The 13,644-nt window shown below is 38.0% G+C and overlaps 1 protein-coding gene across 2 annotated transcripts in view; it reads right to left on the bottom strand.

Moving 5' to 3' along the window:
- shtn3 (shootin 3) overlaps positions 1-13,644 on the bottom strand; it is a 45,601-nt gene that overhangs the window by 13,289 nt on the left and 18,668 nt on the right. For both annotated transcript variants that reach the window (XM_059346126.1, XM_059346125.1), the window contains exons 3-9: positions 7,680-7,774; positions 7,098-7,266; positions 6,183-6,280; positions 5,892-5,973; positions 4,966-5,060; positions 3,348-3,494; positions 1,584-1,737 (exon numbers count right to left, since the gene is read on the bottom strand). In XM_059346126.1, the coding sequence (XP_059202109.1) occupies positions 1,584-1,737; positions 3,348-3,494; positions 4,966-5,060; positions 5,892-5,973; positions 6,183-6,280; positions 7,098-7,266; positions 7,680-7,774 (840 nt within the window). The remainder of the gene's footprint in view (positions 1-1,583; positions 1,738-3,347; positions 3,495-4,965; positions 5,061-5,891; positions 5,974-6,182; positions 6,281-7,097; positions 7,267-7,679; positions 7,775-13,644) is intronic.

The following is a 13,644-nucleotide window of genomic DNA, read 5'->3' as shown; positions in this document are numbered from 1 at the left end:
ATTACTACAACTAGCATTAGCACTATTAGTACTGCTACTACTGCAGATGTATCATCTAACATCTCCTTTTTCTTCCTGGTGAAGGAAATCCTCCACGTTTGGGTCCAGAGTGAACACTCTCCCTCCTCACACTATCTGTGGAGGCCATGAAAGAGGCTTCTGTTTTAATTGTCCTTTTTAACGGTTTCTGGTTGAAGTCAGTTGGTGGTTTTGGCGCCGACTTCGTGTGACCCATTTAAAAATGGGCAGATGCTACGATGCACACGGGGAGAAATTTTGCATGTTTGCCAGCTTTCCTGCAGCAGATGGGTCAATGGTCTGTGTCAGAGTCAATGGAGGGAAACACACAGAAACCACAGAGGAAGAAGACACAGAGGCGTCTACTCCATACACAGCATACAACACAATTTTACTTTTAACATCCCTTTATCTATTGTTTTACTGTCTTTCATTTTACTTTACACGAATAAACCTGACATCAGACTTTAGGATATTATTAATGATAATAATTTGACTTTATTGCCTTTCAGCTCCTAAAAATGACCCTTAAGAGTTCTCATATATAGCTTACAGATGTGAAAAATATAGACAATATCAAATGCATTTTCTCTATCAGCTTGTTCCCTCAGTTTAATCATGTCCCAAATCTATTTTCTTAATTTATGCTTACATTTTATGGATATAATTTGGATTGTCCATACTTTAATTTTATTATGTTGATTATTGTATGAACAACATTGCACGTCTGTACTTTGCATCTGTATTTAATAATTTTGTACAAATCAGAGACCTCAGGTCAGAAAGTTTAAAGTTGAACGACAGAAATAACCTCAGACGTCTGATTTTGGTGCAGCTCAATCAGAACGCTCAAACTGGGTCAAACACTGTGCGCTACATTGAGTTGTTAAAGTGTCAGTGCATGTGTTAATTGTGCCTGTGTCAGTAAACTGTATCATCGCTCACAACAGCCCTGCTGTGTGTAGTTTATATATATAAATATATATAAAAAGATCAGTTATTGGTTTCTCTAATTTAGGACTAATTACAATTGTATATAGACTCACTTTCACCATATCAGGAGGTTCTTCTCCTGTGTGTGTGTGTGTGTGTGTGTGTTTGTGTGTGTGAATTATGTAAATTAATTTACATATATTCAAATGAGGTCCCCATCAACCATGTAGAATCGATTTTTCCCAAGTCCCCAGATGAAATGGTCCAGCCATGACTTCATCAATTCTGCTATTTGAAGTTGTGTATAAGCTAACAAAGCCATAATGGTTATACTTGATTTTTTTCATAGCTGCATAACATTTAGAAAGGGTGGTCCCCCCACGTGATGAATAAAATGTTGGTCCCCACAGACCATATAAACCTGTGTGTGTGTGTGTGTGTGTTAATCCTCCTCCCTTATTTCCAGTGTGTTTGTAACCATGTTCAGGGAGATACTCCCCAGCCAATCAGAAACAAGTATTTTCTGTTGCTATGCTGCTCTGTTTAACTCTTTGTTTTCTCTCAACATCCAGCTGAGAACCCCCCTCTACTCCACCTGCTGAGTGTGGGTGTGTGTCTCCACCTCCACCCACCTCTGTTCTCCAGCTCCTCGTTTTTCTTCTCTGCCTGCTCCAGTCGTCCCTCCACCTCCTTCTTCACCACCTCCTGCAGCTCCAGCTGCCTCTGCAGAGCCTCCAGCTGCTTCTTCACACAGCTCTGCTCCAGCTGTGCCTCCAGGCTCTCCACCTACACACACACACACATAGATACTACATGATTTACATCATAGCTACACAATACAGGTGGGTCTATTGTTAGAGGTTAGATTGTAGTCTGCTTTATTTTGCACACAGACTGTGTGACAATGTGAAAGGTGTCTCTGGCAGTGATGAAGCTGGAGAGAAAGATGAGCTGAATCTGCAGCTTTCTTCGTCTTTACAAAGTTTTATAGAGGGTTTCAGCTCATTGTTTATCTATCCGGCCACAACTTTACTGTTCTGGTTCACTCTACGTGCTTTCATAGTGTCCTTTTCAGAGAAAAAGCTGTAAAAAGCTGCTGTACGATACGTGTTCATCAGCAATCAGCAGACAGACAGTTACCAAAACTCGGGCTGTCCTCAAATATATTAAATTTTTACATTCATATGATTTTGTCGATGAATCGATTAGCTGATTTAATAAACAGATCTGTAAGACTGAGTGCATCCACAAAAAATCATGCAGAAGCATCACTTTAAATATTGTGTTTACCAAAGTTGTGATTATGAGTTTCTTTTTTTTTTTTTTTTAGATTATTTTTTTGGCATTTTTGTTGCTTTTTATTGATAGTGAGAGATAGAAAGGGGGTGATAGAGGGGAAGACATGCGGCAAAGGGAGCTCAGGCCAGATTCGAACCCGGCTCCGCCGCAGCACACGGCATACATGGTTAGCGCTCTACCGGTGTGAGCCACCGCGACGCCCCGATTATGAGTTTCTTAACCCTTTGATGCACAACATGGGTCAAAAATGACCCACATTCATTCCCCATGTTATTTAATGCTGCTGTGTGTTTCTGTGCTCTTTTGATATCAACTTATTTTATGATTGAATATTCCAAGTATTCTTTAAACATCTTGTTTTTGATCACAACAGATCATTATTTCCATTTTGCTTCTCATACTCTATGAAGAAAAAAAGTTTTTGTATTGTTACGCAGCTAACTACTTGGCTAAGTAGCTTGCTAAGCAAAATACTTCGCCAAGAAGGTAGCTAAGTATTTAGCTTAACAAGCTACTTAGCTAAAAAATGGTTATGGGTAATTTTTCACCCATGTTGTTCATTAGAAGAGTAGTGAGACAAAAAGGGGTTTATTCAAAAATTAATAAAGGATAAAAAATATAGGATGTATGATGATCAAAATGAAACTAATTGAGGAAAACTTGGAATACTGAATGATGAAAATAATTTATTGCAAAGATATAGAACATAAAAACTCTGTCGGGTCACTTTAGACCCATGTTGTGCATCAAAGGGTTAATAAAAAATGAGGGTAGCCCTATCAAAAGCAACCAGTAGAGAGTACATTTTTTGGACTTCTACAAACACAAATACACCGAATGATGATAATGTTCTGTAACTGCTGGATGTGTGATTAAGCCACTGATTGCTAACAGGTATAGCTTCAAAGGTGATAATATGTCAGTGCTGTCCACAACTAGTTTCTGCTGCACCCAAGTGGCCAAACAAATCAGAAATTGTTTTTAAAAAAAAGCTCATGATGACTCAGTCCTGCACTGTGAGTTGAACTTTCTGTCAATCAAACTGAAAGGTAGCCTGATGACAGACGAACACCATGAACTGAAGCTTGTGGGTTTACCTTCTGCTGATGCTGCAGACGCTCCTCCTCCAGGGTTTTGGTGACGGCAGCGACGTCCTCCAGAGCTTTCAGCAGCTGAACGCTGGGCTCAGCACTCTGCAGCAGCAGCATGCTCTGCCTGTTGGCCTCCTTCTGCTTCACCAGCATCTGCAGGAAGAAGAGGAGGAGATAGAGAGGGAGAAAGTAACTCATCTTTCCTCCATATTTCCCTTCCAACATATCCTCCCAGTTTTCCCATCACAAACAGTCTGTTTCAATCCTGCAGGCTCTTCACTTTTCAGGTCAGTAAACAGCAGATTCAGGACATTTCATTAATCAGGCAAGAGATTATTAACACACATCAATTACCAACACAACAATGCAGGTCAGTGTTTATCATCGAGGCGAACAGCAGCGTCACTTCACAGCTTTTAATTCGTTCAATTAATGATATCATCAGACTGGGGAATTCAGAGAGCTGACAAATATTGTTCTCTGAATATGACTTGGATTTTTTAACTGAATCTGTCTTTTTTCATCATAAGTTGAGTGGAAACCAAACTTAACCCATAAGAACCCATGGTGAGACCTGTGTAACAAACACTTTAAATCTTCTAGAATCTCTCATATTCAGCTTTATGCTTGACATTAACTCATTAAATCCCTAAGCGACACATATTCAACACCCTGGTGTGGAGGTCATGTGACTTTGACAAGAAGTGACTTCTCCAAAATATGTGTGTGACTGGAAACAGAAATGTGAAAAAGTAGGTAATTTCAAAAAGCCAATTTTTTGTGACTAGGGTCAGTTTAAACCCACTTAACAATTCTAACCCGTTAATAGGGTGTCCTGTGTTTCATTTAAGTTGTTGTGATCATATTTCCTGAACAAATTAAAGTCACAATTTTGATATATGTTATGGAAATACAAACAAAAAGGCTAAAAGGCAAATGGTTATTTGTTTTTATTTATTATTGATGTATTATTATTTTGTTACTTAAAAACAAATCTGAAAAATAATATATTGTTAAACAGCACTATTAATGTCACAATTTTGATAAATGTGGAGATATAAAGAAAAAGGCAAATTTCTGTCTCTGTAAGAAGAAAATGTGTCTATTTTTTCTCTTAATAAGAAATATTATAAACATAAATACCATTAATGCCCAATGTATCGTATATGTCACATCACAGATCTTCGACATTTAGGGATAGAATTTTTTTTAAAAACATCATAAATGTGTTCTATGTGGTTCTATCCCCCATCATTTTCCTTTAAGGATAACTGGGTCTGGGTTCTTATGGGTTAAGCTAAAGGGAGAGAGAAAATCGTTGTCAGGTGGACATAAATATGAATGTGACTGAAATTAGATCATAATGTTCCCATGTCTTTGCTCGATGTAAATATTTAACTATTGTGTTAGCGAACAACTTCATTAATTTGTGATGTTGTGGTGTCTGTGGATCTGTCAGCTTGTTTCGAGATTTTTATGCCCCCTAGTGGTCAAAAATGTTTCTGAACCTACAGTTCTCTTTTCAAGACATTAGTTGTGGCCTTTATTTACACACTTCTGCAATCTTTCTTGTACTTTATGTTACAGTTTTTACAGAGATGCTTTTCGGTGATCGCCTCTTTACCTCGTGTGCGTACGTCTCAGCTTTGACTCTCAGACTCTGCTCCAAGTCCAGCTGGTCCTTCATCCCGTCATACTCCTGAGCTGCCATCATCGACACTACAGAGTTCACATTAATTAACATCTTTGCATTGAGCTTATTCTTAGCTGTACAGCTGCTAAAATCCACTTTACAATAAGTCTGAACACGGACACACACACCACACATATACTTAGTTATAGTTAGTTATATAAATTGTAGTTTAAACCTCTGGGGTCTGAGCCTATTTGGCCATTATATACCACATAATATTTACTATACTCATGTTTGGTATTTGGTACTTTCTCAGCACAACTTCAACATGATCTGACAATTATTTTTTTCACTTTAACCCACTTTATCAACATATTGAGCCCAAAAATACACAAAAATCATGAAATCTGAAATGAAATTTTACAATTTATGACAATAAAAACCACAAATAAGCTCAATGAACTATTTAGGACCTGACAAATTTAAACATAGGTTACAAATATGATATATATGATAAATAATACATATAAAAGGTAAAATTCAAAAATAATAAAACTATACATAAAAAATTACCATAAAAACATGTTTATTTATAGGAACAGTGTTAGATGATTAGACCCCTTTTTTCCATATTTACAAAATGCCACGACTGCCTCGTCCCATCCTTTTACACTTAATACTTTTGTAGTATCACATTAAAACGATCATATCTTTGCTTTAACATGACCTGGGTATGTGAAACAAAAAAATGGAGAAAGTTTCAAGTCTGTTACTTGGAGTGAAGTCAATAGCAGCGCTCCACGTGACCTCGTTTTTTTGTTACGCCGTTTTGAAAAAGCCACGTTATCTGATCACTCCATCGTGATCATAGACCCCAGAGGGTTAATGTCAACTGTTTGTTGGTTTGATATTCTCACCTCTATTGAATCTCTTGATGGTTTTACTCTGCTGCTGAACAGTTTCACGAAGCTCCTTCATCTCGGCCTGATCTTTCTCTGACTGCAAAGAGTGATTAACAAAGTCAGCCACCTCCAATATTCATCTAAAACAAATCAAGAAATGTCTAATATTTTTCAACAGAAGTGCTATATTAGGGAATCAAAGCATACTATCTGTAGAGAAGAAGAAGAAGACAAAAAAGAAAGAAAAAGGAGAAGAGGAGGAGTATGTCCTGCAGGGTGAGACTGAATGATGCTCCTCCTCCTCACCTGTGAAGTCAGCTCTTCTATCCGTCTCTGCTGTTCATGAATCTGACACACGAAATTCTTCTTTTCCTCCAGTAAGGTGTTTACGGTCTCCCTCAGCTCTGACAAAACACACACAAACAGCACTGAATGGAGGAGAAAGTTTAACTAAAGATTGTACGATAAAAATGTGTAAATAGACCTTTTACTATTTTATTAGAAAGCAAATGCCCCCAATCAGACAGAATGTTGGAGATGTTGTGGAAGCAAAGAGGTAAATCACTATCATATATTCTGGTGTTGCCCTGTTGTAGCCCCATTTTGGTTGAGCGTACATCAAATTCTAGAGACGTGTTTTCAACAAAAATAACTTTTTGTTTCAATTTGTTATATTTAGTGGATCTCGAGGAACTGGAGCGGAGGAATAAAGATAAATATTTACTTAGAATATTACTGGTGGCTTGTAAGAAATCAATAACGAAGAAATGGCTGAAGAGGGAGGCACCTAGTGCAGATGAATGGATTGATATTGTGTACAGCATCTTTGTAATGGAAATAATTACTTTCAATTTTAGATCACAAAAAGAGGTATTCATTGAAAATTGGCAAAAATGCATTACATATATGTCTCTACCATAAAACCGGATTTCAGGTAATCTCAGATTGGACTATCAGAATACTTTAATTTCTTTGTACCTTCCCCCCCACCTTTTTTTTTGGTGGTGGGGGGGGGGTTCCAATCCCCTTTTGTACGTTTTTACTTTTCCCTTGATATTTTCTGTATTTGTCTATAGGTCTTCATGTTTATTGTTTGTTTGTTCATTTCAAAAACCAATAAAAAGTGAATGACAAAAAAAAGAAAGCAAATGCCCAAAATAGGAAAAAAGTAACCCTCTGGGGACTATAAATCTACACTGGCAATAAATCTCCATGTTGTACCTTTAACCTGCTGTTGGTACTGTGTGAAGGTATCAGGACTTCCATCAGCGGTGTCTGCGTCCCCGTCGGCCTCCAGAGCGATGCAGTCTGAGATGCTGGGAAGCAGCTCATCCAAACACGGGCGAGATGACAGACTCAGGTACTTAAACTTCCTGTTCTCACAGTTCAGCTGGAGGTCGAAGTTCACATGGGTCAAGAAAAAATTTAATTAAAACCCTCATAAACAAAATATTATTCTTTAAGGAACAGCATCATGGAAGCAAATATATTTTCATTTTGACTTTATCATACTGTTTACATTGATATTGTAACAAATATAATATGTCATATATATTTTGACAGCAAAACTAAATGCTCTTGTCTGTCTACCTCTGAACATGATTAAAATAAAGCACAGAGGTTTTGCTGTGGCGGCAGTAACAGTCAAACTGTCTCTGTGCAGAGTCATCCTGACTCAGCGGTTCACGCCATTCTCCTGCTAATGCCAGCTGGACCCCGATAATGCTAATCGCGTAGCATTGATTATTGAGTGTGTGTGTGTGTGTGTGTGTGTGTGTGTGTGTGTGTGTGTGTGTGTGTGACCTTTGTGGCCAGGGCTTCTGCATTCTCCCGGCACGACTTCTCGATCTCCAGCTGAGTCTGCAGAACGCTCACCTCCTCAATCACCATCTGAGACACTAAAGGGAGGAGACACACACACACACACACAGAAAGTTTTAGGGTTACACAATAAACTGTATCATGACTGACTTCATAATTACATGCAATAAATCAATATAAAAGGTATATGCCAACCAGTTTGAATATTTAACTTCATGATCATTCCAGAAACATCTGCTTTGTTGTCAGCTGTTTGTAAAAAAAAAAAAAACGTTTTCTCTGCACTATACCCATTGTTTTATAGCATTGTGCCCAAAGACTGATGCCCAGAAAAATCATGAACACAGCAAAAGAAAAAGAAAAGAGAAAACAGGGCAGAGGGCAGGGTTTCTGCAGATACAGATGCCACCACGCACTTATTTTTGTATGTATCTATACCAGGGATGGGCAACTGGAGGCCCGGGGGCCGCATACGGCCCGCACCCTCACTTGAAGTGGCCCTCAGTACAACTACATGCATTTGAGCATGAAATCTTAAAAGTGCAGTGTAAAAATGCACAAAATTACTTCTTGCAATTAATGTTGGCCTGCTGTTCTTGCACTGATAAAAAAAAAAATCACAGTAAGTGGTTATTTTTTATTTGCTTCAAACCTTTTGTATTCCTATTTATACTGTTATACATGCATTTGAGCATGAAATATGTTAAGTTACTGCACTGTTAACATATTTAAAATTGCAGTTTCATCATATCTGGTTAAGTGCACGGTCCTATATGTGGCCCTGTGGTAGTGTCAATGAAAAATTGTGGCCCCCTGCAGCATTTAAGTTGCCAATCCCTGATCTATACATTGTATTTTAGGAAAATCCTGCATTTTGCATACCTATTACGCAACTGCTGCTTTTCCTTTAATAAGAGAAAAGTGCAGGAAGGAAATTAGTGAGTGCTCCCTCTCATTTATCAGTCAATTATGAGTAAATGTATGCTCCTGGCAGGAAGCAGCCTAAAGGACATTAAACGATTTACTATAAAGGACAAACTGTATACAGTACTCAACTTCCAACTCTCAAATCCCTTTTAGGTACCTGAACTGGATTTCTTTTATTATGTTGTTTTGTTTTGTCGAGACAGCGATCAGTCTGTTTCAGTGTAAAACCACCACAAACACAAACAGCTAAAAACAAAGTGAGCCTGAGGAGGTTAGATGCTCACAGCTGTAGAACATGTCACCAGAGCTCAGCTAGTTCCCAGTTATTTTAAAATGACCCAGATATGGAGACTCTGGGACGGACAGAAACTGGATGTGATGAAGTAGCTTTGGCACAGAGTCAAAATACGGATCCACTCATAAAGTCTTTATTTTTTCCGTTTCCTCATCTCTTTCTTTCTTCCTCTGGTGCACTTTGCATGTAATTAGTCTGGCAGGTAAATTAAATTTTCTTGACCTAACTAAAATGATATTGTTAAGTAAAATCATGTTTCAAATAAGGCTGCACAAATAATCTGATTACATCGCAATCGCGATGTCAGCCTTTGTGATTGTGTAACCGCAAAAAAATTTGATTTAATTGAACAACAATGTGTGTGTTCGACATGGTGTAAAGACACGTCAATCTACCTGTGTACGACCCACTTACTACCCCTGGCCATAATGAAAAGACCGTGTTTTGTGCACGTGATTTCCGGCACGCATAAAGAAAGGTGGTAATGAACTAGTGGCAAAGAAAAACTCAACTTCTGTTATATGGCGATAATTTGGATTCCAATTAAGTGACATTTAGCAGAAAGACATATGATGCGAGACGTGTAAAATAAAAGTCGCTACATCATGTGGCAACACAACAAATTTGTATCAGCACCTGAAACAGCACAGAGAAAAATATGATGAGCTAAAGAGACGGCTGAAAACCAGCCTGTACAACAAAACAAAACACAACCATACGAAAAGTCCTTTCAAAAGGCTGCTTGGGGCCTGTGTGAGGAGCATCATATTTGACATAGACTTAACCTTGCCATTGGTAAGTTAACTTGATTTTATGCATTTTATCGCAGAGTTATCTTTCTGTATACAAAGATGAAATGCTATATTAAAAAAACAACCTGACTCATTTCTAGCTGTATAACAGCAGAACAGTCTTAAAAGTTAAAAAGTATATTTTTTGAAAAATATTCACAAAAATGTCTTTAGTTGTGAAAAATATATTATTTATTTCAATTTTGAAAACAGTACTGTACATGTTTTTTGTGTTTTGTAATGTTATGGCCATTTACCTTTGTACGTATGAGCTGAAAAAATACACATTCCAAATTTATCAGTAATCTGTGTAATCTCATTTTCCTTAATAACCAAGCAATGATACCATTCACTTTATTATTTCGCAATCGCAAATCGCAATATTGTCCTCTATAATCGCAATCACTTTTTCCCAAGGCCTAGTTTCAAATAAATATACATAATGCTTCTCTGCAAAAATACCACAATAAGTAACTAAAAAAATACAGAAATGTGTAGTAAAGCTTTGCCAAGTTTAGCTACAATGTTCTCTGTCTCTGTCTCTCAGTGTGTCTTCATTGATGGTTTCAGTTGTGTTGTGGTGACACAGTCAGACCTGGACTGGCTGGATTGTATTACAGCCAGCAGGAAGCTCCTGCTAACATCCCTGATCCATTAACAGACTCCTTCCTGGTCAATGTACAAGCCCCAAATCTGATTACACTGCTCTCACACACGGCTGACAAGGTGCTGCTGCCCTCAGCTGCCAGAGAGTCTCACACAACTTGGAGAAATGTCGTCCTGCTGGCTCTGCAGCAGTGATTTGCATCCAGCGAGGCAGAGCTGGATGTGGTGTGATGAAGCACAGTCAAAATTAAACCCGCAGCAGACGGGGTGGTGAATGGGATTAACAATGTTTTAATTAGATAAAGTAATTAAATGTGCAAACAAAAAAGTGTAATCTGAGCTTTCAACATAATCATATACAGTGCAGACATCAAAGTGTACTGTAGACACACTAACATGCTTTTACTTGACACCACCACCAATCTAAGATGCAAACCATGTTCAATCGCATGTCATCCCTCTCAATCTGCCCCCACATTTTCTGTCTGTCTTTACTGTCATCTGCTGACTACAGGCCAATGCCAGTCAATCTTTTACTATTTATACTGCAGTGTGAGAAGCCAAATGTGTAGTTTATTGTCTGTTTCAACCAGAATACACTGACAAAAAAAAAAACACTTTATAAGCTCTTACAGTGTTTAAAACACTCTGTGAAGTTTAATAGTGGCTAATTTGATTATCAAGCAAACAATGACGTGCTGAAGACACATCTGTGACAGTGTTTTCTTAAAAATCTGAGAAAGATTTTTAAGAAAACACTGACTTGATTTTTGTTGATGTGTAATGCATATCAACTTTGCACTAGCTCCATGATGTATTCTCAGGGTTGGTACAATTTCCTATGAAAACTCGAGCTGCATGATTTATACGACATCCTATTAAATGTGATGACTACGGCAAGAGTGCTATTTTAAACACGGTAAAGCCAGGGGCGCAGATGGGATTTTTGAACTGGGGGGACGAAGCTGTCAGCAAATTATTTCAACTCAATGAGTCATTTTTCCACTCCATGCCTTAACCAAAATATATTTTATTTAAACATCTTTGAATGAACTGTAGTGTAAACAGCAAGCAACATATTTACATAAATAAAAAGAAGTTTTTTTCACTTTGAATCTGGGGGGGACATATCCCCCCCGTCCCTCTTGCCATCTCCGTGCATAGGTAAAGCTGGGCTAAGCCACAAAAACCATTTCCTTAAGGTTAGGGAGCAAAACAACGGTTAAGACAAAGGCTTAAAAACACTAAATAACTTCCAACAACAGAGCACAACCACCGGTCTCCTGGTTGAAAGGCAAGGTGTCTAACTCATCCACCTTCCCTCACACCCACCTGACATGTAACCAACATGGCTTCTAACAGTCACTGGTCAACCTTTTGTGGGATAACTACAATTTACAGCACATAATTTTTGTGGAAACCTTGCATGTGTTCATGACAGACAGACTTCATCACATTCACTTCTCTCCTGCATCACCTGAAACCTATTTATATATAGAATCTAAACAAAATCCCTGGCATTAAAGCATTATGAATACAATGTCATATAGTTGAAACATAATAATCAGTTGCTGTTAACATTACACCTGTGCAGAGCAACATTAGTTAACACTGGATGAGAGCATGCAGTCTGTAACAAACATCAGCTCAGCATTAATGACAGGCTGCCTGTCTGTCGTTAGCTGCTGTAACTGAAACCCTGCTGCCTGCTCAGCACACACTCATGTTTCATACAGATAACAAAAGGGTCGGAAAACCTGTCACACTGTAGACTGAAACACTGCTGTCAGTCCTCCCTGAAAGACTGGTATTATATACTGATGACAGAAGAGTGACAGAGATGTTATCAAAGAAATCTGCGACTCAGGAATGGTTTCAGTTGTTGCTGTTTTTAAATATAAAAATCTGTGAGAAAATATTTAAGTTTTGGATGCTATTTCTTTGAGATTTGCAAGAATCAGTAAACAGTGACCAACATCAACCAGTCGGTCCCATAACAATCTGCAAAGTCCTTCATTTAGAGTCAGACTCAAACACTGAGTCTAGACATTTTTAAAACTAAAATAAAAAAGCTTGTCATTCAAGTTTTTTTCTTTGGTGATAGTGTTCTCTGGGCTTGTTTTTTTTTTTTAACCTTTATTTAACCAGGAAAGTCTTATTGAGATTAAAAATCTCTTTTACAAAAGAGTCCTGGCCAAGACAGGCAGCAGCACACAGTTGTCTTCCATGCTTGTTTGGAAAAGTCATAATAGCCTTTTTTTAAAGATATTATAACTTTTAAAAATGTTGTTGTTGTGAATTTTTTTCCCATTACAGTGCTGTTTTAAAATGCTGTTATGTCAAGAACTTCCAATAATGCTGATAATGTCTAAGATTTGCCTTGTATTAAGATATCAGGGTTTAAATGTATCATTTGAAATACTGAAAAAAAGTGTCTTCCATTTAAAATAAAACAAAAATACAATCTACTGTAAATATCAGTAAAACTCAAATAAATACATCGTAAAAGTAAAATTATAGGAATGTTACAGTGACAACGATCACCACAGCCACAACCTGCATCTGTGTCACAGGGCCGTTGGGTACACTTCACCCTGATTTTTACCTTACAGGAAGTCAGGTGAAGGGTTATGTGCCTGCAGGCTCCATGACTAATGCTTCTGTCTGCTTATGTAGCACACACACACACACACACACACACAGAGTAACACACAAAGCTGGTTTTCACTGAGCTCTGTGTGTAGTTGGTGTGTGTGGTGTGCAGGGATGCTTTAAGAGAGCAGGCTCTCTGCAGGACTCACAGTGCAGCTACAGCAGCAGTCTGCAGATATTGATTTGATTTGTAAAGCAAAGACAGCTGATTAGATTAAAGCTTTAACAATTAAGTTTGAAGAAAACTGATTCAAATCCATTATTTCAGTGTCAAAACACAAGTTAAACACCACTCTACTACGCCTACTACTTACTACAACAACTACATAGCTTTCAGAGGACACACACCAAAACAGATCATACAATCCTCTTCATTTGATATTTTAGTAGCATCTGCATCTGGGTTTTATTTAAAATATATTCCTTTCCTAAAAGAGTTGACCTCATGCATCCATAGGACCTTTACAACTGTCTTTAAACGTTCCCTCTCTTGTAACCGATAAGCAGAGTCCATTTAGAGAAAGCTGAGGAGCACAGGAAGGACAACAAATTGCTCCCTGAGGAGATTCAGAGCCATTGCTCGACATCCTCTTTTGGTTGAATCCTCTTTACACGAGGTCTTATGGTGCATAATGTCCGTAGACAAATGATGTGTTCAAACAAAATGCGATGCAGA

The sequence above is a fragment of the Centropristis striata genome, chromosome 12 (genome assembly GCF_030273125.1).
Source record: "Centropristis striata isolate RG_2023a ecotype Rhode Island chromosome 12, C.striata_1.0, whole genome shotgun sequence".
NCBI classification, from domain to species: domain Eukaryota; kingdom Metazoa; phylum Chordata; class Actinopteri; order Perciformes; family Serranidae; genus Centropristis; species Centropristis striata.
This window is presented reverse-complemented; position numbering and strand designations above follow the sequence as displayed.